This window comes from Callithrix jacchus, chromosome 2 (genome assembly GCF_049354715.1).
Source record: "Callithrix jacchus isolate 240 chromosome 2, calJac240_pri, whole genome shotgun sequence".
Lineage (NCBI taxonomy): Eukaryota > Metazoa > Chordata > Mammalia > Primates > Cebidae > Callithrix > Callithrix jacchus.
This window is the reverse complement of record NC_133503.1, coordinates 2345956-2371719: the sequence shown is the minus strand read 5'-3', so window position 1 is coordinate 2371719 and position 25764 is coordinate 2345956. Positions and strand designations below refer to the sequence as shown.

Below are 25764 nucleotides of genomic sequence, written 5' to 3'. Positions count from 1 at the left end.
TTATGTTTAAGATAATTAGGAAAGAAAAATAAGATCTCAATGCTGAAAGACAGGCAAATGTCACAGTCGATTATTGAAATTTCAGAGGGCTGGGTGCAGTGGCTTATGCCTATAATCCCAGCACTTTGGGAGGCTGAGATGGGCAGATCACTTGAGGTCAGGAGTTAGAGACCAGCCTGGACAAGATGGTGAAACCTTGTCTCTACTAAAAATACAAAAATTAGTCAGGCGTGGTGGGACACACTTGTATTCCCCACTACTCAGGAAGCTGGGGCAGGAGAATCGCTAAACCTGGGAGGTGGAGGTTGCAGTGAGCTGAGGTTGTGCCACTTCACTCCAGCCTGGGTAACAGAGGGAGACACTGTCCAGAAAGAAAAAAAAAGAAAGAAATTATAGAATTTAGTGGACAGATTATTACCTTGCTGTATTCTCTAGCCTTGTGTTAGCAGTTGCAAGGTAGTTTCTGTTTAAACATTTGTATTTTATCTAGTCAATCAAAATAACAAGAAGTCCTGTCCATATCATGATAAACTATATAAATATTTGCAAACCTCTTTACCTATACAATGGGAAATTGCTGAAGTAAGTGTAGATATTTTTTTTGAGATGGAGTCTCGCTCTGTTGCCCAGGCCAGAGTGCAGTGGCACAATCTCAGCTCACTGCATCCTCTGCCTCCTGGGTTCAAGTGATTCCCCTGCCTCAGCCTCCTGTGTAACTGGGACTACAGGTGAGGGCCACCACACTGGGCTAATTTTTTTATTTTAGTAGAGACGGGGTTTCATTACGATGGCCAGGATGGTCTTACACTCCCGACCTCATCCTCCTGCCTCGATCTCTTAAAGTGCTGGGATTACAGGTGTGAGCCACTGCATGCATCCATAAGTGTAGATATTTAAGCAAATGAATTATTAATATTTACATATTAAAATGAGTACAGGAATGTAATTATGTCACACGTCTGGTATGGGACTTTGAGGTCCCTCTGTTGCCTCCTGCTGGATGGCGAATTGTTGGCCTATGGAGACTGAAGGCAAAGCATATCTTCTTTCTTTCTTTTTTTTTTTTTGAGATGGAGTTTTGCTCTTGTTGTCCAAGCTGTAGTGCAATGGCACAATCTCAGCTAACTGCAATGTCCACCTCCTGGGTTCAAGTGATTCTCCTGCCTCAGCCTCCTGAGGAGCTGGGATTACAGGCATGCACCACCGCACCAGGCAAATTTGTATTTTTAGTAGAGATGTAATTTCTCCACGTGACCGGCTTGACCAAGGCTGGTCTCGAACTCCCGACCTCAGGTGATCTGCCTGCCTCAGCCTCCCAAAATGCTAGGATTACAGGCATGAGCCACCATGCCCAGCCTAATTTTACTTTCATAATTTATGACTATCAATTTATTTCTTACTATTTTGTGATATTCTATGTGTAATAAATGTTTAAGTAAGTAACATAAAAATAGAAATAATAATATAGAATACATCTTTTTCCCAATAAATAACCCAAAGTTTTCTTTGTTGTAAGATGAGGAATATAATTATATTTTTATCATTAATGCTTATACTTATTATTTGATGCAATAAAACTCTGAATCTAATTCAAATTAGTAAAATTGACATTTAACTTTGGCTTTTATCAAGAGGGCAGAATGAAGTGACTCCATAAATATCATGAGAATGTTTTAAAGACAGGAAATTAATTTTAATAATAAATACAAAACAATATCATGTTTGAATGATATTATAGAAAAGATAATTTGATAATTCAGAGAGGTCACTACTTACCATAAATAGATGCATATATAAAGAAACTGAAAAATATATATGTAATTGATCTTTAATAAAGATGAAAATTCTACTATTTTCAACAACACTGATGAACCCTGAAGACATTATGCTAAGTGATATAAGCCAGACACAGAACGACAAGTACTGCATGATTTTGTATTTATGTGGAATCTTTAAAAAATTAGACTCATAGAAACAGAAGAATAATAATTACTACAGGCTAGGATGTGGGAGGGAATGACAAGGTATCAGTCAAAAGATACATACTTTCACCTATAAAATAAATAAATCCTGGGAATATGACATACAAATTGGTGACTAAACTTAGTTAATAATACTGTATACTTAAAATTTTTTCAAAATCAAATCTCAAGTAATCTTACCACACATACTCACACACACACAGACACATAAAGTAACTATGTAAAGTGATAAATACGTTAATTAGTTTAACCAAGGTAATTAAAAAATGTATACATGTCTCAAAGCATCATATTCTACATCCTAAAATATATACACTTTTAGTTTGTCAATTATACTCAACAAATGTTAAAAAAAAGTTAAAGGTAATTAACAAGTACTATCTAGCCACCTGTAAACTCCATTTAGAACCCTTTTCAACATCTTTCGGATTATTTAAAAAATCAAAATCCACATTATGTTTTTGACATCAGGGAAGTGATAATGAGAAATAATGGCAATTGTAGAAAAAAATCTGAATTAAGATAAATAAACCATATTAGCTTTATATTATATAAAACAGTAATTCTGGCTATATATTCATTGCAGTGGAGTATTTCTGAAATCTGTGGATAATACATATATAATACATACACAGTAGTAAAGAGTAATCACACTTCACAAATTACTACAATAGATGTATTGGGATGGAGGTCTTCTACATGAAGAAACTTGAGATTTCTCATGAGATGATGTTTTATGTCATAGACAATCTATGTGACATATTTTACTAATGTATGCAACTGTTGCCTATTTATGCTTTGCAAGAAAATAATATATATTTTTAAACATTTAATACTGATAATCAAAATTATCAACAAGTTAAAAAATCTGTATTATGCTAAATATAGTTGAAGAAAAATATGAGAAATTCCCAGGACCAGAAGTAAATGAAGGGATTAAACCAGAGGAACAGTCAACCTAAAAAGCACATGCTCTATTCAGATAGGACTAATCACAAGAACATCAGATTCACGTGGGTTGTTCAACTTTCAACAAGGCAAATGGAACCAGCAAAGAAATATACAGACTGGAGACATTCCAAATATGGTATCTTCCATATGTGAAAACTAAGTTATACATTATATTGCACATAATTAGATAAACTACCAACATGAAGAGTGAAAAGAAATTATATGGTACATAAACATCAGATATTTGGCTTATGTTAAAATATTTGTCATTACAATAAAAAAAAAAACAGAAAACCAAAGTACTGGGAAAACAACAACAACAACAAAAAGTAAGCTTCTCAAATCATATCTGACAAAAAAGGAAATTGAAAGTAAGCGATTACAAATGTGGCGAAACCATGTAATGTGCAAAATACGGGTTGCATATTAAAATACACTGAGCTGAGGAGAGGCCAGTAAGGCAGAATACTAAGCAAAACTGATGTAGTTACATATTTTACAGAAGGCAAGTTAATAGAGAATGAAACATATTTATACATAAAGGAAGACTGGATTGAGAAGAAATGAACACCTAATTGCTTTACTAGACTATATAAAAAATGAAAGGCAATATTTAAAGAATTGGTGATCAAATAGTTTCTCAAACTGAAAACCAGATATAAATGCTTTAAAAGTTTAGAAATGTAATGTATCAAAAAGAGACGAAAACACTTCTTAAGTGAAGTAATAGTTTGGCTATTATAATTAGTGCCGCAATAAACATGGGACTTTGACATACTGATTTTACTTCCTTTTGATATATACCAAGTATTGAAATTGCTGAATCATAGAGTAGTTCTATTTTTAATTTTTGGAAAACTCTCCACACTATTTTTTTCTAAACCAGAATAATAATCCGTGCAGCAACGTGAATGTGCCTGGAGGATATTATGTTAAGTGAACTATGCAGAGCATAGAGAGACAAACCTCACATGATGTCCTTTTTATGTGAAACTTAAACCTAACCTCATGGAAGTAGAGTAAAACGGTGGTTACCCAGCGGCTGGAAAGGGTGTGGAGAGGAGGAGATGAGAACAGGTTTGCCGATGAGTGCATTACCATTTAACAGAAAGAATAGGCTGGGCGAGGTGGCTCACACCTGTAATCCTAGCACGTGGGAGGCCGAGGTGGGTCAATCACCTGAGGCCAGGAGTTGGAGACTAGCCTGGCAGACATAGTGAAACCCATCTCTACTAAAAATACAAAAATTAGCCAGTCATGATGACACGTGCCTGTAATCCCAGCTACATGGGAGCCTGAGACACAAGAATTGCTTGGACACTGGAGGTGGAGGTTGTAGTGAGCTGAAATCATTCGACTGCACTCCAGCCTGGGTAACAGAACAAGGCTGTGTCTCAAGAAAAAAGAAAAAATTAATTTAAAAAACCCTCACAGAAAGAATAAATTTTTGTGTTCTATTACACAGTAAGTTGACTATAACTAGTAATAATATATTATAACATAGGTTAAGTTAGCTAGAAGAGAGAATTTTTATGCCCTAAGTGCATTCCAAAAAATAGAAAAGAATTTTATACTTATCAGCACAGAGACATAACAACTGTTGAAAACAATGGATATGTTCATTATTCTCATTTTATCACTATACAATGAATAAATGCACTGAAATAACACTGTGGCCCGTAAATGTGTACAATTAGATGTCAATTTTAAATAAAATAAATCATAATTTTAAAAAAGGTCAAACTTCATAAAACCAACATGAAAACAAGCTCATAAAAGCAGTGACAGCAAAATGTCTTACTTTTGTATTAAAGCCAGAAAACAGAAAAAAAGTTAATAAAATATTAAAATAAAAGCTTCTACATGATATAGAAAACAATCAACAGAATGAAACAACAAACTACAGGCCAGGCGTCGTGGCTCACGCCTGTAATTCCAGCCTTTGGAAGGCCAAGGTGGGCATATTACTTGAAGTCAGGAGTTCAAGACCACCCTGCCCAACATGGTGAAACTAATCTCTACTAAAAATACAAAAATTAGCTGGATGTGGTGGTGGGCACCTGCAATCCCAGCTACTCAGGAGGCTGAGGCAGAATTGCTTGAACCCAGGAGGTGGAGGTTGCAGTGAGCTGAGATTGTGCCACTGCACTCAAGCCTGGGCAACAAGAGTGAAACTTCATCTCAAAAAAAAAGAAAAAACAATATTTTCCTGTATAAAGGTAAAGTTGAAATTAAGAAGTGAGAGACATGCTTTGGGGATATTAAATCATGGGGGACACTGAACTGAGGGCACCATATAATTCTTAATGGTGTACTCTAAGCAAATTAAAAAAATACTAAGATAGGCTGGGCGCAGTGGCTCACACCTGTAATCCAGCATTTTGGGAGGCTGAGGTGGACAAAGTACTTGAGATCAGTAGTTCAAGACCAGCCTGACAAATAGGTGAAACCCTGCCTTTACTAAAAATACAAAAAAAAAAAAAAAAAAGCTGAGCATGGTGGCACATGCCTGTAATCCCAGCTACTTGAGAGGTTGAGGCAGGAGACTTGCTTGAACCCTGGAGGTGGAGGTTGCAGTGAGCTGAGATTGCACCACTCCACTCCAGCTGGGATGACAGAGCAAAACTCAGTCTAAAAAAAAAAAAAGGTATTACAAAAGTGCAATTCCACATTTTATTTAAATCAGATAGCAAAGTCTGTGTTTTTCAATAATTTCATTGATGACAACAAAATAACTTTTAGAAAAATTTATCACTAACTTTTAAAAAATGGATGGCAATTCCAATGAACCTCTGGCAGAATATCGATGATTCTTTTATCAGATCTGATTAGCACCGTAGGACTGACAGTGGCATAGGCATTGAACATCAGCCTGTTGACCCTGTAGTTGATAGGACTGTGTACCCATAACAGCATTGTGGAGGATGAGACAATAAAGTCCGGTGAGTATGCAACCACAGAGAAACTCACCAGCAGCAGGATGGTCTCGGTGGCCCTTTTCTAGGGAGGTTCTTAATAAAAAGCTGTTGCTGTGAAGGTGCTGGGAGCGCCTCTGATGCCTGGACAAGAAAATCACCATGTATGCACTTGACTTGAGAGCAGCGTGATTCCTACAAAGAAGACGTCTCTAGATAACGACAGAGTCTTAAACAGCCTCCTGATGATCACATTCATTGGGGAAAGTGAGCAGTATTTATTAACATTCAGAATTATCTGGGTCACATTGGAAAAACCTACAATATAGATGATCATGCCACTATTGAAAGATAAATTGAGGGACCAAAAAAAGAATAAACCCGGGATATTGTATTTTGTGATTTTATGTTTAAATCTCACCAACCAGGAAGTGCTGGGGCTTATGGTGATGGCCTGAAGCATGCTTGGGAGCGAGGTGGTGCAGATGGAGAGGCCCCTCATTACCTTGTATGTTTAGAACGAAGCCTTACATCTGAAGTTATTCTGAACATTTAGTGACTCAAACATGTCTGGAGACGATGACTCTGCTGCAATGACTAGCATCACTATGTGGACAAAGGCCAAGTGACAGATGACCAGGTCACGGTTTTTAGGCTTGTGGTCCTTAAAGAATGTGAAAATGTGCCAGAGGAGAAGAGAGCTGTTGGCTGAGATTCCAATGCCAGCTTGAAAACAAAAGACCCTTTTGAAAGATAACATCTGAAATGTGTGTTCATCCTAATGATGTAGAAGAAACATATTTGGAAGACCTGAAAAACAGATTTATGTCATCAGTGTTTTCATCAGTGTTCCAAATTATTACCATCGTCATCATCGTTTAGTCTCATTTTCCTGATTAACCCCATCTTATATAAATTCTTGATAATGTGTCTCCTGCACTACTTTCTAAACCAAATAAATATATACATATATAACTACTATGAATCTCTACATATAATAAATACACTTTCCAGTATGCCTGTATAAGGTGCATACTATCTATATTCCTCATGCACCTTGGCCTTCCACTCATTAATCATATCCTTGTTCCAGGTTCTCATTTATATTTAGCACTTCAGCAGCAGACATGTAAAATGAATAGTAATTATACTGTGAAATTGAATTAAATGTATGTTAATATGAAGACTCTCTAAAACAATTAAAAATATATTCAGTTGAGTCTTTCTCAGGATCTATCATTTTGATACAATTTATTCATCATCACTGTTCCATGGTTTTTGACCCTTGTGATTTTACTGGACTCACCATGATGATTCATGATATTTCATCAGCATATTAGCAATTTTCATCTCATATGCACCCTTATATTCTCTTTGCCATTAATTGTAATGTGTAATGTGATAGCTTGGAATTCAGATGTCAATATCCTTATAGGGACTGGGGGACATTATTCTGCTTAATCAAACCCTAATTTACTATATATGATACAGAAATGGTCCTGGCTGTCTCTCAGTTTAGTTCACATCTCGGAGGTCTATTATGTGATCTCTCTTTATTTCAGAACACATTTTTAAATATTTTCTTCTCCATTACCAACAAGATAAACACTAACTTTTTTTTTTTTGAGACAGAGTCTGTTGCTCAGGCTGGAGTGCAGTGGTGTGATCTCTACTCACTGCAACTTTGGCCTCCTGGGTTCAAGCAGTTCTCCTGCCTCAGCCTCCCAAGTGGCACCCACCACCACACCAGCTAATTTATATATTTTTAGTAGAGGCAATTTCACCATGTTGGCCAGGCTGATCTTGAACTTCTGACATCCCAAAGTTCTGGGATTACAGGTGAGGGCCACCGAGCCCAGCCACTATTTTGAATTACTTTGTTTCCACCATGAAGTTGCATCAAAATACTCACACGTTGGTCTTCTTCCTGAGACTTCATTTAGTACAGAGATACTCTACCATGCCTAGAAAAATACTTGGTTTTCAATAAGAAAGATAATTTCTCTCAAGTTTTCTTGGGATAACTTCAATACCGTAACACCTTGTGACATTTTGCAGAACAGTCTGCTGTTACCATTTCATTTTATTTGGCCAAGATTCAGACATCATTTATCATTTTATTTTAATCCAGGGCTAAGAACAATTTTAGCTTCGTAACATTAAAAAAGTGAAACACCTTTTAATTCACTCAGATTTTTGTAATGAAAGTGTGTCTGTTTCAAGGTCACTTATCATTATACAATTTTATAAATAAAAATATATGAGATGATGCAAAAATGTTGACACTGAGTATCCTTGGATAATAATCAAAAATTAGTGACTGAAAAAAGTTGCTCTAAAACCATCAGATATGTTTGATTTTATAAAGGAAACATCTAGTTGATTAAATGGTTATTACTTTCTATAAAACTTTAATAAGTAAATGCATTTATCTTAGAAACAAACAATGAAAGATTTCCAGTAGCATACATCTACACCATCAGTGCAGTTAAGCTCTGCTGCCAAGTTAAAAATCAGAAAAAGAAAACAAAGTAATTCTAAATTAAAGACTTAATGGTATCTGAATTTTAAAGATCACACTTCAGTACTAGAAAAATGTATTTGAATATGAGATAATATATGTATAAGTTATTAACCATAAATATGCATAGTTTTGTTAATATAACAAATATATTACGAACCACACACCAAAAGAAGATATAGGGCAAACAATTAGGTTAAATAACACAGATAAGAATTTTAATTTTTTTTCACCCTAAAAAAACCCAGTTCATTAGCGGGAGACTTTGACACCACATTGTTAATATTCAACGGATCGATGAGATAGAAAATTAACAGGGACGTCTATGATTAGAACTTAGACCTGGAACAAGTAAACTCAGCGAATATTTATAGAATTCTTCACCCCAGGTCCACAGAACTTACGTTTTTCTCAGTATCAAACTACACCTATTTTGAAAGTGACCACATAATTGGAAGTAAATCACTCCTAAGCATTTGCATAGCATTTCAGACTTAAATGAAACATTGGTTGACTGTTTGTTATTTTCTTTCCTTATTCCTTCCTGTCTCCGCTGTTAAGCACAATTATCGGCATAAAAGAAGTTTTTAATACCTATTTTTAGATTGCATTCCAGCCTGGGCAATAGAGCAAGTCTCCTGTTCTCTCTTCCCCTTTCTCTTTCTTTAAAAAAAAAAAAACCACCACACACATTATGAATCTTAATAATAAAAAATGAACCAGAATAAAAAACCCAGTTTATGCTAATTCATTCTCCTTACTCTGTAAATGATTAAACATACTGAAACAGAATAATCTTCTGCGTGATCAGATGGTGTATTTTTCCAGCGAGGCTCTTGAGAGCATTGATGCTGATCCCAGATGAGATCAGCAATCTTGGTTGTCGTAATTAGAGCATGATTAATTGATTGTATCGTCAAACATTTTTCACACCTGCCCGAGCTAAGCAGTTGATAATTGCCTTTAACATACTGAAGTCATTTTTAACCCAAATATTAAATTTAGCTGTGTTCCATGTTTGTATTTGGAAGAATTATGGAATTTGCTTTAATATGAGGCCAAATTGGGTGAAATAAAATAGCGAAAAAAATCCACAGATGCTACTTTTAGGTTGTTCACAGTGAAAAGAAACATTGAGTCCTATGTGACCCATGAAACATTTCAAAATCTGAATGCACAGCTTGGCCCTCGCTGCTAGAAGTCACAGCTAAGTTCGACGGAGCCGGGCTGACGCTCCTGAGCACTGGTAAACAAGGAATGAAGCTCAAGTTTACTCTCATCATACTGCCTTTCACCTCAGTGTATTCTCAATATGCTTAAGTCCCAAAGTGTATAAATAATGATGTATATAACAAGGGAATGACACCAATATACAAACCAGGAATGAAAATCTAATCATAAAAAACATAAGCTTAGATCAGACATCCAAAGCAAAGATAAAGCGTGTATAAAAGGAAAAAGCCACTTACAAGAATCCAAAAGCTGTTTTGTATATGGTGGATACATTATTTGTAGAAAAAGAAGTCTGATAAAGTATACTTCCTCATCTTTGTTATAAAACATTAATAATATTATTTGAATAGTGATGCACTCTCCCTTGTGTGGATTTAAAATATAATCTATATAAATGTAAAGTGTTTTTATTAGATCAATAAAAGTATCATTTTTATCAGACATTTTACAACATTTATTGAGCAGCCTTCTTAGACCTATGAATTTTAGGTACCAGGGAGAAGGGATTACTTGTTAAGTGGCAATAAATAGCAAATGGAAAAATCCAGCTGGCAAACTTAGAAAAGATAAAAATGTTTCCACCAAAATTAGGCCTGTTAAAAGAAGTTTTATAAAATACAGCAAGATGAAAATAATAAATATGGTAAGTATCAGATGCATTGAATGATTGTAATGCATTTGTCACTTTCTGGAAGTTGTAATTAGTGTAGATTGCGGCTGGAGGCACAATGCTTGCTGATAAGGATATTTGTAATTTCAAGACACTTAATTCCCAGCTTCCTTGGAGGAAAAAATAAGCAGGAAAATTATTACTTTAAATGTAGACAATAGAAAACTACTGGAGGACCTTCACAAATTCTATGCTACCAGTTTAGAAAAAGCCTAAAATCCTTTTGGAAGAGTATTTCTTTCTGATTATGTCAACTGAGGAGATACCAGCTAAGTAAAACACTCTCTTTTTCTAAAAATGTGAAAGTCTTGTACAATCATGCTCCTGTGCATCACAGTATAATAAGAATCTTACCAGATGTGTCACATATTGAATTTGGAGGAATATTTCCAAGTTGAAAATTGCAATTTGTAAAACTGCATCTTCTATTCTTCATGTGCACTTACTATGAGCAGTTGAGATCCTTCCTCCCTAAATACATAAAATGCAGATATTTGAAGCACTTAAAAATGCTTTGTTCTTTTCCTGATGTTCAGAGACAGTGATTTTGTACAATTATATTTTCTTGAGGGTTTGGTGCCCTTATGAGCTGCAATTAGGCAACTATATATATATTTTTTACTATATATTATCACTATATATTGTTTCTGTTTTGACTTCTCCTTTCTCTGTCTTATATGTTAAAAATCACAGAACAAGAAAACATTATTTCCTAATAAAGTTAGACAAAATTAAGTTATATATTTTAACAGCAAAATTGAAATATACTGGCCACATTCATTTAATATGTAAATTGCACATTTAAAACTTACAGAGGAAACTGTAAGAATGCAAAACTTGGGGAACTTTTTATAGTAAGGAAATACCATTTTCTTTGAATTTTGAAGATTATTATTCTCATTATTAAAAATGTTATAATAAGTAAAATACAATTACAATTCAAATATAATATTACAAAATTAACAAAGCATAAGATCGATATAGTATGGCGTCAACATTCATAAAGTTGCCTTTTTTCATTTAGAATCACCTATTGCACTTTGGTGTGATTCCCTGAGACGTGACTGAAGTTATGAAAAGGCAGTGTCCTAGCTCTTCATTGAGAAAATTCTGCCTCATCCCCGCTCACCTGAGTCTTGAGCTCTCACTGTTATTAATGCTGACAAACAGACAGTTACCCAGCTGAGTCTCTGGAGTGAGTCCATGTTTGTAAGATGAGGCTCACAATATGCGGTTATAAGGAAGCAATGCCATCAGCCCATCCCCTCCAGGCCTATAATTTTCATGTCAACCCTAAAAATAGTACAAGCTTTGGTTTTGTGATTTTAAGAAAGGGAGCCACCAACGGAAAAATGAAACTTTTTGATTCCTAGAAAATACATTAGAAATAGCTGTGCTCCAACTTTCCTATGCGTAAGCTGATTTCCCCAGGTATATGCAGACCAGTGGGTTGTATGCTGCCTGTTCTTATAAACAAAACAGTAATCTCCCAATTACCCAACCTTCAAAATTAGTAAAACACGTCAGATTTTCCACTGCGTTACTCCTGGTTAAAGTAATTCATGGTTGCCCTCACTAATGTTCCCCTGTAATCCCTGATTTCATGGTAAGAGGTAGGCCAAAAGTACCTTTGTGAGAATCAGAAAAATGCCACCTCTACCTGACCTAAATGGGCAAAGTGCCCCATTTTCCTGAGGACACAGTTCGGAGTCTGGGCACCAGACATGGAGCAAAATGTAGACTGCCATCGCTCACCAGTTTGCCCAGGTACATTTAGAGTATAGCAGTGTACATCTGTTTCAAGCAAGGAATGTTTAATAAAAACTGTCCATGCCAAGAGATGTTTTTTAGATATGAAGTGTCAAAGGGGTATTCCACCACCCTGTCCCTCAGGTTTCCTTACAGCTTCCACACACAGGAATGTTTTACACACACATTTTATAGCAAAGACCTTTTTTTTTTGTTGCTTCTGTGACACCCATCAAATACGGTCCTATTAAAACTAAACTTAACACTAATCATCATTATCACTGCCTATTTGCTTTCTTAGTCTAAGCTGTGTGTTAGATTGTATGTTAAAATTGTGACTTCTATTTTCACAAACCTGTGGGTCTTAGCACAGCGCAAGTGCTCAGCTTCTTTAGCTACAGCATGGCTGTGCTCTCATGCGTCATCTTTAATTCTCTAAAAAGCATGTCCTCCATTTGGCCTAAGTCAGGACCAAACAACTCACAGACCTCTATTGTCCACAAGCTTTATTCTTCCTGGTCTCGGCATCTCAGTCCAACATATCATCACCTGCCATCAATATAATTTTATTTTCCATTCAATTTTAAAACAATTTCATTTCCATTTTTAGATCATAATTTAGTTGCCCTTTCTAAGACTTTCAACTCCATTTAAATCTTTTTGTCTTCTTTCTTTAAAAAAAAAAAAAAAAACCTCCTGCACTGCCCTTTTATTGAGTTGTTTCTCATTCTTGTCCTCATGGCCCTCATGCACACCGCCTCTTTCAAGGAGCTAGCCAACCACCCATTTATCTTTCCTCTTCTTTTACATTCCTACTGACAGTTCTCATTCATCATATGAAATGCATTCATCTCTCCCTCCACATGTTCCTCACCCACCAAGCTTAATCATACTCCTTTTAACTTGCATATTCTTTTGAAAGTAAAAGCAGGGACTACTAAGCTGTATTCCTCTTTTTTCTTTCTCCTTTTAGCCACCTGTAGGAAAGGAGAAAAACTAACTTGAGCCAACATCTTAAAAATACAACCTTGTAAAAACAAAAATCTTTTTGTCTACTCATCGAAGAAAACCTGTCAGGAAATAATCCTCTGAAGGAGAAAGCTATCAATAAAAAATAAAAGCAACATAAGGCCTTTCCAGGTCAACAAAAACTGAGTTGATTTCAGCTAGGTAAAAATATAAACATTAGCTGGGCATGGTGGCAGGTGCCACTAGTCCCAGCTACTTGGGAGGCTGAGGCAGGAGAATCACTTGAACCCAGGAGGTGGAGGCTGCAGTGAGCTGAGATCGTGTCACTGCACTCCAGCCTGGGCGACAGAGGGAGACCTCAGAAAGAAAGGGAGAGAAAGAAAAAAAGAGAAAGAAAGAAATGTCAAATAACCAAAAAGAAGGAAGGAAGGAAGGAAGAAAGGAAGGAAAAATCAAATAACCAAAGAGAATAATTTGAATCTACATGATATGACCAAAGCACCAGTAAAAACAATCACATCACTGTAGAAGACATCATGTCACTGCAGAAGACATCATGTCACTGCAGAAGACATCATGTCACTGCAGAAGACATCATGTCACTGCAGAAGACATCATGTCACTGCAGAAGACATCATGTCACTGTAGAAGACATCATGTCACTGTAAAAGACATCATGCATACATTTTTATTTCTTACATTATTTTTTAAAATGAATGCTATGCATAACAACATATATAAAATTGTATTGTTGGACTAATTACAAATACATGTAATATACTTACCAATAACTGAGCAAAACAGGTCAGTGATAACATGTTTCACAATAAAAATTAGCTGAATATTCTAAAACAATGAGAAAATTCAGAAATGGAAGATAAAAATGTTAATATCAAACGACTTGTAGATATATCTTTGTTCTTTTTTGTTTTGTCATCTTATTTTTAAAAATAAAATTATATAAAATAAGTGTAAAATATTTTTATAGTATATGTAGATATAAGTATAAAATTTATATCACAAAATGAGAAGCAGAAATATAAATACATAGAACTAACATTTGTATAACTCATCAGTATTAAGGTATTATAAATGTAAAACATATTCTGATGAATGAAAGTGTATATCAGAAGCCCTAAAAGAACAAGTGATAGATCCAAATATATATTAAAAATTATTTTTAAAAATGCAATGTTACATAAAAATGCCTTCTTCATGCAAAATGAAGTAGAAAAAGAAATAAAATACACATGTGATATGTAGAAAACAAAAATGATACAAAAAATAAATCCAAATATATAAATAATACTAAATATAAAAAGTTGAATTAAATAAAAATTGAGATTGTTAGACAAAATACAAAATATAAAAATGAGATACAAATATATGCTGTCTACAGCACAATTGCTTTGGATCCAAATAAACAAATTGTGTAGAAGTGAAAGAATAAAAGCTTGCAAAGAGCAGCCATAATGAAATTGTAGTTGCAATTCCACAATTAAAAAATAATTTAGGCGTGGTGGCTCTTGCCTGTAATCCCAGCACTTTGGGAGGCCAAGGTGGATGGATACCCTAAGTTCAGGAGTTAGAGACCAGCCTGACCAACAGGAAGAAACCCCGTTTCTATCAAAAATACAAAATTAGCCTGGCCTGATAGTGCATGCCTGTAATCCCAGCTATTTGGGAGGCTGAGGCAGAAGAGTCACTTGAACCTGGTAGTGAAACTCCATCTCAATTTAAAATATAAGTAAAATAAACAAATAAAAAGAAATAAACACATGCCTAGGTGTAAAATGAGACATTTAAAATTGACCAAAAAAAGTCAATTCCTTAGGAAGATGTAACAATCATCAACCAACAGGCAAGAAAACAAAATATATGAGGCAAAGTCTGACAAAAATAAATCCAGAAAGAGAGAATAAAAAATAACAGGCATTTAAATACTTCACTCTCAGTAATAATTTGAAAAACAGCCGACAGGTCAAAGAGTAAACAGACTTGAAAACAAAACCACTGAGACCTAGCACATTTGTATCGTCTGTTCCACCTAACAGACATAGACTACACATTTGTAGTAAGTGCCCCTGCACTCTTCTCCAGAATAAACTATATTCTAGGTGACTACACACACAATACAATTAAAAGAATTGTGTAAATGCAAAGTATTTTCTCTGACTGCAATGGAATAAAATTAAAAATAAATGACATCGGGAAATTTGGATAAGCCACAGGTATGCAAAAACTAAGCAATGAAATTCCTAATGGCCAAAGTGTCAAAAACTTTAAAATTGGAAACATTTCAAATGAATAAAAATGTTTACTTAACATAACAAAACATGCAAGATGCAGCAATTAATGGCAGTCAATTTCTTCACGAAAAAGGATTTCAAATCAATAACCTGGGGCAAAGGCATTTCTTTGAAACAAAAAGAAGTCACACTGAAATTCCTAACAGGAAAGAACGGAGAGTGCAATTCTTTGGGAAAAAGATCATTAAAAAGTGTCCATATAGTTAAGAGGATCTAGCAGGCAAGGTACAGGATTAGGGCCAGGTGCTGGCTCAGAAAAAAACAGAGCAAGACGCTACTTTCTGACGTCTATTTTACCTTCAGTCTCTGGACAAGCAGAGAGTACAGGGAAAGGCCAAGTTGAAAACATTCTGGTTAAGTGGAAAAGGTGTTCTACAAGAGACACACAGAACACAGTTTTCAGAACTTGGAACTTTTTGCATTGGTAAATTTATTTCTGTTAGTAGGTTATTCTATAATTGACACATGATTTCAACTATTTATAGGGTATAGTGTAATGTTTCAAAACATGTACATTGTGTTATGATAAAGTGGGGGTAATTAGCCTGTTCATCATCTCAAACCATTATCATTTCTTTCTAGTGATAAGTTTCAAGTTACTGTTTTCTAGCTATGGCAAAATGTATGCTGTAATTATACCACAGTTGTTATAGTCTTCCAACTATGTAACAGAACACCAGAAGTTACTTTTTCTATCTAACTGTAACTTCGCACCCAATGAATGGCCTCCCTTAATCTTTTTCTTCCCAGACCCCTCCCCAGACTCTGGTAGCCACCAGTCTACGCTTACCTTCTGCAAGATCAACTTTCCTATATTCCACCTTTAGTAAGCTCATGCAGTATTCGTCTTTCAGCCTATGGTTTATTTCATTGAATATCATATTCTCTAGGTTCATACACATTGCCACAAATGACAGTATTTTATTTCTTTCCATAGCCAAACAGTATTCCATTGTGCATCTATACCACATTTTATTTATTTATTTATTGACGGACACGTTTTGATTTCATCTCTTAGCTGCTAGGAATAGTGCTGGAAGAAACATCATAGTGCGAATACCTTTTTGACATACGAATTTTAATTACTTTGGCTATAGAACCGTAGTTCAATAATAAGCCATATGTCAGCTCTATTTTTGACTTTTTGAGAAATCACCACACTTTTTTTTATAATGATGATACTAAGCTACTTCCCCACCAACAGTGTCAAAGACTTTTCCTCTCAGTGCATTCTCACATGATTTGTTATATTTTGTCTTGGGAGTAGCCATTGTTACTAGGGTGGGATGGTATTTCACTGTAGCTTTAATTTTCATTTTCCTTAAAGTTGGTAATGTTGAGCATTTTGCTATGACCCTGCCAGCCATTTGTACACCTTTTTGGGAGAACTGTCTAGTAAGGTACTTTGCCATTTTTTTAATTGGATCATTTGTTTTGTTTTGTTGTTTGTTTGCTGGTTAGTGGTTTGAATCCTTTACATACTCTGGATATTTGTATAGTTAGCAAATGTTTGCTCCCATTCTGTAGCTTGTCTCTTCACGACATTGATTGTTGTGTTTTCTTTGCACGTTTTTAGTTTGATATAATCTATTTGCCTGTATTTTCTTCTTATCTATGCTCTTGAGGTCCTATGCTTTTGAGGTCTTTAAACGGAGTCATGGAAGTCATAGAGAATTTCCCATTTGTTTTCTTCAAGTAGTATTATAGGCTTGGGTTGTATACTTAAGTTTTTAATGCATTTAGGTGGATTTTTAATATGGTAAGAAATAAGGGTCTGGTTTTATTAGTCTGCATGTAGATATACAGTTTTTTCTAGCATCATTTATTGAAGAGACTATTTTTCCCCAATGTGTGTTCTTGGCACCTTTGTCAAAAAATCAGTTGTCTTCTTAGTGTGGATTCATTTCTGGGTTCCCTAATCTGTTTCACTGGTCTAAGTGTCTGCCGTTATTACCAGTACCACGTTATTTTTGTTACCATAGATTGGTAGTATGTCTTGAAGTTAGGTGATGCGATGTGTCCAGCTTTGTGTATGTTCTTTCTCTCAAGATTAGTTTCGCTATTTTGGTTGTTTTGTTTTTGTTTGTTTCATTTGAATTTTATTATGTTTTCTATTTCTATAAAGAATTTCATTGACGTTTTAATGAAAATTGTCATAAATTTGTAGACCATTTTTGGAAGTGCAAACATATTAATTATTCTTCAAATATGAAGGTAGAATATCCTTTTTTTGGTAACTTTAATTGTTTTCATCAGTGTTTTATATTATTTTACATTACTTTTAATAGCAAAAACTGCAACTACTTTTGCACCAACCTAATTATTATAGATATCTTACACATTCTTGGTTAAATTTATTCCTAGGTATTTTATTTCATTCTCTAGCAATTATATATAAGACTGCTTTCTTAATTTCTTTTTCAGATATTTTGCTATTGACATATAGAAATATTAATTATTGCTGGGCACGGTGGCTCATGCCTGTAATCCCAGCATTTTGGGAAGCCAAGGCGAGCGGATCTCGAGGTCAGGAGATTGAGATCATCCTGGCTAACACAGTGAAACTCCATCTCTACAAAAATACAAAAAGTTAGCTGGGTGTGGCAGCCGCACCTGTAGAAGAAATCGGGTAATTTTATAACCTTGCTCCACATAAAGAAAAACTGAAAGGTGGTACTAATAAATGCAAACTACATCACCTGGAAAATGGGAATCCAAAATGTCATTTTCAATATTTAAGTGTTGGAACTTTTGATAAAAATAAATGTGGTAAAATAAAACTTTTGGTAGGCTTTGCATAGCTTAATATCAGCATAAAGTAGGGAGGAAAAATCTTAAAAATAAATACAAACAATAACCTACACATACACACACCTCAAAAACTAACATCCAATGCATATATATTAATCTTTGTGTTGGGAGAGTCTAAAGCAGAACATTTGATGAACCTGATACATTTATTTTTACCATATTGGCACACTGATAAAATCATCTATATTTAATTTGAATAAAACATGTCTGCATCTTAAAAATACTGCTTTGTATTATGAATAGCCAATGTAAAGTCTTTATCCCGATAAGTATCCCGATTCTCAACCCAATATATATGGCAACCCATTCCTCTGGTTTCAAGCTGAGCCCTCATGAAGGCTCAAATATGGAGTGAGAGAAACCCAACAAGAGTATGTGAAATAAGGGTGGGGTAGGATAGTCAGTTCTAAGGCTCAGAAATTGCCTGGGTGACCCCAATATATGATGTCAACTGTAAAGTCTACTAAATAAAAATAAACATAAAAAGCTGAAACTGCCAGGGGTGGGCATCTGTGAAAGTCTCTGGAGTTATAAGCAGTTGTGCCAAAAGGACTGAGCCAGAATGACATGAATTTAAGGGTTAAGGCAAATGTTACTAGCACATAAATATTTGTTCCAAATTTTATTACAGTAGCAATATCTGTTTCAGTAATGTCAGCTTCCTCAAGCTAGGGATGCCACAGACAAACTAAGACAAGTGCCTAATATGTTGTAGGCAATCAGTTTCAAAATTCAACAAACTGGCAATAAACTCTGTTTCGTGAATAAACCTCACTGAAAGGCACTATCCAGTAGCTGTAGCCTTCAGATTTTTCTGGGATTTTCTGTTGCTGGATTCCAAACCAATCTTATGTGAATCCTAGTCATTTCTAAGTCCCCAGATTTAGTAAACAAAAAAGCAGAAATTAAGCCAAATTACCCCAAACAGTCCATATCTAATATATTTGCTTTCCCCCCAAAAGAACCAAGTATGTAAAATCCAACCTAAATTCAAAGGTAGCAGTTAACACCATATGCAAAAATTAGCAAAGTCATAACGTAGAAACTCAGTCTGTTACTCCAGAAAAAATAATAACATTCTTATTTTGGCATGTTTTTGGAAAGAATATGACAAAATATATCCACTAAAATATAATAAAGTATCTTTGAAATATGAATGATTTTCTTATTTTTAAATATTTACTCTAATATATTCAGACAAGACTTTCAGTGAAAATGTTTATAGCTACCATATATGAATTAAAACAGCCCCAGAGGAAATAGCATTTTTTATTAATAATAAAGATTGAAGCTCCAAGTGATAAAGCAGGAGCACCATCATCTCAGACAAACACCACCACACCACCACTTGAAATTCCAGCTCCCTTTCTAGCCTCATGTATTTCAAGGAAATCACCTTTTTTTTTTTTTGAGACGGAGTTTCACACTGTTGACTGCAACATTGCATTGAGTTTCAGTGCAATGGTGCGATCTTGGCTCACTGCAACCTCCACTTCCCGGGTTCCTGTGATTTGCCTGCCTCAGCCTCTTGAGTATCTGGGATTACAGGTGCACACCACCACATCTGGCTAATTTTTTGTATTTTTTTTTTTTTCAGTTGAAATGGGGTTTCACTATGTTGGGCAGACTGGTCTTAACTCCTGACCTCATGATCTGCCCATCTCAGCCTCCCAAAGTGCTGGGATTACAGGCATGAGCCACTGCATGCAGCTGGAAACCAATTCTCTTCTAACTAGAAGCAGCCAGAAAGGGCAGACAGTTAAACACAGATGAGAAAGCTTGAGGCAAGTGCGCTGGCTCATTCCTGTATTCCCAGCACTTTGGGAGACCGAGGTGGATGGGTCACTAAGTCAGGAGTTCAAGACCAGCCTGGCCAGCATAGTGAAACCTCATGTCTACTAAAAATACAAAAATTAGCCAAGCCACATGCCTGTAGTCCCAGCTACCCGGGTGGCTGAGGCAGGAGAACTGCTTGAACCCAGGAGGCAGAAGTTGCAGTGAGCCGAGACTGCAACATTGCACTCCAGCTTGGGTGAGAGTGAGACTCTGTCTCAAAACAAAAAAACAAAAACAAACAAAAAACAGCACAGCTCTGGCACTGAGGGAGGTGGGGGGAAAGTCTCCTGAGTAACTGCTAAACCTCACCCTCATAGAGTGGGCCCTAGTAAAACACTGGGTCTTCATAAGCATATTCCTTTCCTTTCAGGTGCACTGAGACAGGGAAGCTAAAAGCAGACTCAACCGTTATCCCTGTAGCTGCAGAAAGATGTACAGGATCAGACACACGACTCTCTTCCGGACAAGCACAACAAAGAGACCCAGCAGCAGTCCAAACCTCTGGCAAACTCAACCACGCTGAATCCTTAAAAACTCTTAGTCTGTAAAAGAGTGTGGCTCTGACCTAACTCGGCCGGCTGCCTCTCTCAGGTTTATTAAAAATAAACCTGTCCCTGTTGACTGTCAAGCCACCCTTCATATTTCTCTCCTCTTTCTTTAATTCTTACACCAAGGATATAAAATAATTTCTTCTGGGAACATAGCTAATGACCCAAATGAAGCTCAAGTGAAATTATTTAACATTCATAATTTATATTTTAAAAATAAAATACTCCCGGTTATTAAAAAAGATATAAAAACAAATGAAAGAACAGAAATGGGTTACTCACATTATCTAAGGTATGGAATCAACCTAAGTGTTTCATCAACAGGTGAATGGATAAAGAAAATGTGGTATCTTTACACAATGGAATGCTACTCAGTTTTTTTTTTTTTTTTTGAGACAGAGTCTCGCTCTGTCACCCAGACTGGAGTGCAGTGGTGCAATCTTGACTCACTGCAACCTCGGTCTCCCAGGTTCAAGCAATTCTTGTGCCTCAGCCTCCAGAGTAGCTGGGATTACAGGCGTCCACAACTACGGCTAGCTAACTTTTTTGAATTCTTAGTAGAGACAGGGTTTTACCCTGTTGGCCCAGCTGGTCTTAAACTCCCGACCTCAGGTGATCTGCCCACCTTAGCCTCCCAAAGTGCTGGGATTACAGGCATAAGTCACCACACCCAGCCACTCAGCCTTTTTAAAAAAAAACAACTTGTTATTTGCAACAACATTGATGAACCTGGAGGACAGGATGCTGAATAAAATAAGCTGGCACAGAAATAAACTCATAATATGTAGAGTGTAAAAAGATTTAAACACATAGAAGCATAGAGCAGAATGATGATTGCCTGGGGCTGGGAGTGGATGAAATGTTGGTCAGAAGTATTGGGTCTGATTTTGTGAAGAGAGGAAGACTGAGCAGTTGTGGCCGCCTTACCAACCTGGAGCAGCAGCCGGCTTCTCCACATAGCACCCAGGAGTAGGAGACTCAGAAGCGAGTCTCTTCTCCCTCCTTCCTCCTGTTTTTTGGCTTTGTGAGAAACCTTATTATCAAACACAATGGCCAGCAATGTTACCAACAAGACAGGTCCTCACTCCATGAACTTCCGTGTGTTCACTGGAAATCTCAACATCCTTGTGGTCAAGAAGTCGGATGTGGAGCCAATCGTTGAAGTACAGCAAAACTGTGGGTTGCTCTGTTCATAAGGACTTTGCCTTTGTTCAATATGTGAATGAGAAAAATGCCCTGGCTGCTGTAGAAGAGAGTAGGGCAGAATAATCACTGGCCAGGTTTTACCTATTAAGCTGGCTGCAGAGCCAAGAGTGAACAGAGGAAAAGCAGGTATGAAATGACCTGCAGCGGAGACGTACTGATCTGTAACACAACACCCTTCTCCGTCGCTTCTACTCAGCTTCTCTTTTCACTTGGACTATGACTTTCAATGGGAGTATTTTGAAAGGATGTAAGTTTTCCTCCTTCTTCTCCTCCTATTTGTTTGGCTTCAGTACCCTTGAAACATCAGCGTGTATCAGGAAACACCTCTCAAAGGGGCAAAAGTGGCTTCAATTCTAAGAGTGGACAGCGGGGATCTTCCACGTCTGGAAAGTTGAAAGGAGATAACCTTTAAGCCATTAAGAAGGAACTGATCCAGATAATACAAAAAGCAGATTTGCTTTTGGAAAACTTGGGAGAAAAGTTAAAAGGAACAGAGCCAACAAGCAGTAGAGATGAAGAATGGTAAGTCAGAAGAAAAGCAGAGCAGGAGCTCCTTGAAGAAAAACGAGATGAATGTGAAGATGGAGTCTGAGGCGGGTGCAGATGATTCTGCTGAGGATGGGGACTTACTGGATGATAATAATGCAGATGGGGAGATGACCAGCTAGAGTTGATCAAAGATGATGAAAAAGAGGCTGAGGAAGGAGAGGATGACAGAGACAGTGCCAATGGCAAAAATGACTCTTAGGCACATAGTGGGTTTAGAAATCTTATCCCAATATTTGTTTACCTAGGTGCTTCGCTAAGATCACATTTTTTACCAGACCTTCTCCCCTAGTATCTTCAGCACATGCTCACTGTCCCACCCATCCTTGTCCTTCCCGTGTTCATTAATTCATGTTGCCTAGGTCCCATTTTCACCTCCTTTGACACTAATAGTTTTTCAAAGTCTTACCCTGCAACTTTTGCTTTTAATTTTGATAACTCTACATGACTTAACAATAAAAAGGATTTTTTCCCCCCGAGATGGTGTCTTGTTCTGTTGACCAGGCAGGAGTGCAGTGGTGCAATCTTGGCTCACTGCAACCTCCACCTCCCAGGTTAAGCAATTCTCCTACCTCAGCCTACGGAGTAGCTAGGTGTGTACCACCACTCACAGCTAATTTATTTTTATTTTTAGTAGTGTCGGTGTTTCACGATGTTGGTCAGACTGGTCTTCAACTCCTGATCTCATGATCCGCCCACGTCAGTCTCCCAAAGTGCTGGGATTACAGGCGTGAGCCACCATTCCCAGCCAGATGTATGGTTTTTATCAACTGTCTCCAAAATTATCTTGCTATGCAGAATGTATAGTGTTTTTCATCATGCATAATTTCAGTAGTTGCTTCCCTAACTGCAAAGGCAATCTCATTTAGTCGAGTAGCTCCTAAAAGTAGCTTTGAGTTAGAAATATGTGTGCTACATCCCCATGTAAGTGTGCCTTGTGGGGCACAACACAAATACAATAATTTATTATTGTGAATGAGAGGTAGCATGTTATATGCATCCTCTGGAATAATAGTGTTATAGTCTTATTTTTTAACATTGATACTGTGGGTTATTTTTGTGAACAGCCTGATGTTTGGGATCTATTTTTCTCAAAATAAACAAGTCCTTATTAAACCAGGAATTTGGAGGGACAAAAGTAGTAAGACTTCCCTATATCTCTCACCTTAACAAGTAAGTCATTTTCCTCTCAGTTTTGATTCACCAAAAAATAGAATCATATCCGGAAGAATCAAAACTGAAGAAATATCTGTTAACCCAATGCAGGTTGTACACTAAAATTCCAGATGGTTTAGTAGAATAATATATTTTTTGCTCACATCACCACTGTCTCTGAGTCTTTTGTCTGGTTAACAAGACTTAATCTGGGGTGATCCAAGATGGTCAAATAGGAACAGATCCAGAGTGCAGTTCCCAGCAAGAACAACACAGCAGGTGAGTGTTTACATTTCCAAATAAGTTTTCACTGCCCACTGACCAGGAAATTGCCGGCCGAAAAGCACCACGAGTTTTCGGCACGGCTTGTGCTGTGGGTGGGCGCACAGACACTCACACAAATTTCGGTGGCTGTTTCAACTGGCACCTGGAACGCCTGGGAGACAAAGCCACCCATTCAACTAATAGGGAGGGGGCTGAGACAGGGAGCCAAGCAATCTGGCTTAATGGGGACCTCCCCCACAAAACAAGCAATATGAAATGCACTGGATTGAGAGTTTCACAGCAAGTGCAGCTGGACCCAGGAGGGTCCAGCTCAGTAGGGGGAAGGGCATCCACAACTACCAAGGCAGTCTGTCAATACTGAGGCAGTTAACACAGCAGCTGGGCAGAGCCTGTGGCAGCTCAGCAATACCTCTGCTGGCAGACTGAATAGACTACTCCATGAGGTGCAGGGCATCTCTGAAAAAGCAGCAGCATGTCAGGAACTATAAAGTCAACCTTCCTAGGTCAGAGCACATGGGAAAAGAGGTCATTATGAGTTCTGCTGCAGCAGACTTAAAGGTTCTGCCCAGCAGTTCTGAACGAAACAACCGAGCTCACAGCCAGATCCCCAAACCCTATATACCCAAAGAGACACCTCATAAAGGAGAGCTCAGGCTGACATCTGGTGGGTATCCTTCTGGGACAAAGATAACAGAAGAAGAAAACGGCAGCAACCCTTACTGTTCTGCAGCCCCTGTGGTGATCCCCAGGCAAGCAGGGTCTGGAGTGGATCTCCAGGAGTCCTGCAGCAGAGGGGCCTGTGAAAAGAAAAATTAAGAAACACAAAGAAATAGCTTCAACATCAACAAAAAGGATGTCCACTCAGAGACCCCATCCAAAAGTCATCAACTGCACAGACCACAGGTAGATAAAAGCCACTAGGATGGGAAGAAGCCAGCAGAAAAAGGATGAAAACACCAAAACCCCGAACACCTCTCCTCCTCCAAGGGATCACACCTCCTCACCAGCTAGGGATCAAAGATGGATGGAGAATGAATCTGATGAATTGACAGAACCAGGCTTCAGAAGGTGGGTATAAACAAACTTCTCAGAGCTAAAAAAGAACATGTGCTAACCCAATGCAAAGAAACTAAGAACCTAGAAAAAAGGTTAGATGAGATGCTAACTAGAATAAACAGCTTAGAGAAGAACATAAATGACTTGATGGAGCTAAAAAAAACAGCATAGGAACTTCATGAAGTATACATAAGTTTCAAAAGCCAAATCGACCAAGAAGAAAGGATATCAGAGATTGAAGATCAACTCAATGAAATAAAATTAGAAAGCAGGAATAGAGAAAAAAGAGTGAAAAGAAATGAACAAAGCCTCCAAGAAATATGGGACTATGTGAAAAGACCTAATCTATGTTTGATAGGTGTACCTGAATGTGATGGAGAGAATGAATCCAAGCTGGAAAACACTCATCAGGATATTTTCCAGGAGAACTTCCTCAACCTAGCAAGACAGGCCAATATTAAAGGCCAAGAAATACAAAGAACACCACAAAGATATTCGTCAAGAAGAGCAACCACAAGGCACGTAATTGTCAGATTCACCAGGGATGAAATGAAGGAAAAAATGCTAAGGGCAGCCAGAGAGAAAGATCAGTTTACCCACAAAGGGAAGCTCAGCAGATCTGCAGATCTCTCTGCAGAAACCCTACAAGCCAGAAGAGAGTGGGGGCCAATATTCAACATCCTTAAAGAAAAGAACTTTCAACCTAGAATTTCATATGCAGCCAAACTAAGCTTCATAAGCGAAGGAGAAATAAAATCCTTTATGCACAACCAATTGCTGAGAGATTTCATTGCCACCAGGCCTGCCTTACAAGAGCTCCTGAAAGAAGCACTAAACAAGGAAAGGAACAACCAGTACCAGCCACTCCAAAAATGTACCAAATGGTAAAGAGCATTGACACAATGAAGAAACTGTGTTGACTAATGGGCAAAACAACCAGCTAGTATCAAAATGGCAGTATCAAATTCACACATAACAATATTAACAACCTGAAATGTAAATGGGCTAACTGCCCCAGTCAA

At 37.0% G+C, this 25764-nt stretch overlaps 1 protein-coding gene and 1 pseudogene across 2 annotated transcripts in view; one reads left to right on the top strand and one right to left on the bottom strand.

Annotated features, from left to right (window-relative positions):
* Positions 1 to 1671: 1671 nt before the first annotated feature.
* The window catches only part of LOC103788045 (putative vomeronasal receptor-like protein 4), a 36318-nt gene continuing 12225 nt past the window's right edge, over positions 1672 to 25764 (bottom strand). Inside the window, 4 exon segments of the mRNA XM_054247239.2 lie at positions 1672 to 5940; positions 5942 to 6027; positions 6030 to 13836; positions 15597 to 22083. Coding sequence (XP_054103214.2) covers positions 5688 to 5940; positions 5942 to 6027; positions 6030 to 6608 — 918 coding nt within the window. The 5' untranslated portion in view covers positions 6609 to 13836; positions 15597 to 22083 and the 3' untranslated portion in view covers positions 1672 to 5687.
* Positions 21544 to 22786, top strand: LOC100896280 (heterogeneous nuclear ribonucleoproteins C1/C2 pseudogene; annotated as a pseudogene). Its single transcript, XR_013528171.1, has one exon. The product of XR_013528171.1 is annotated as a heterogeneous nuclear ribonucleoproteins C1/C2 pseudogene (transcript).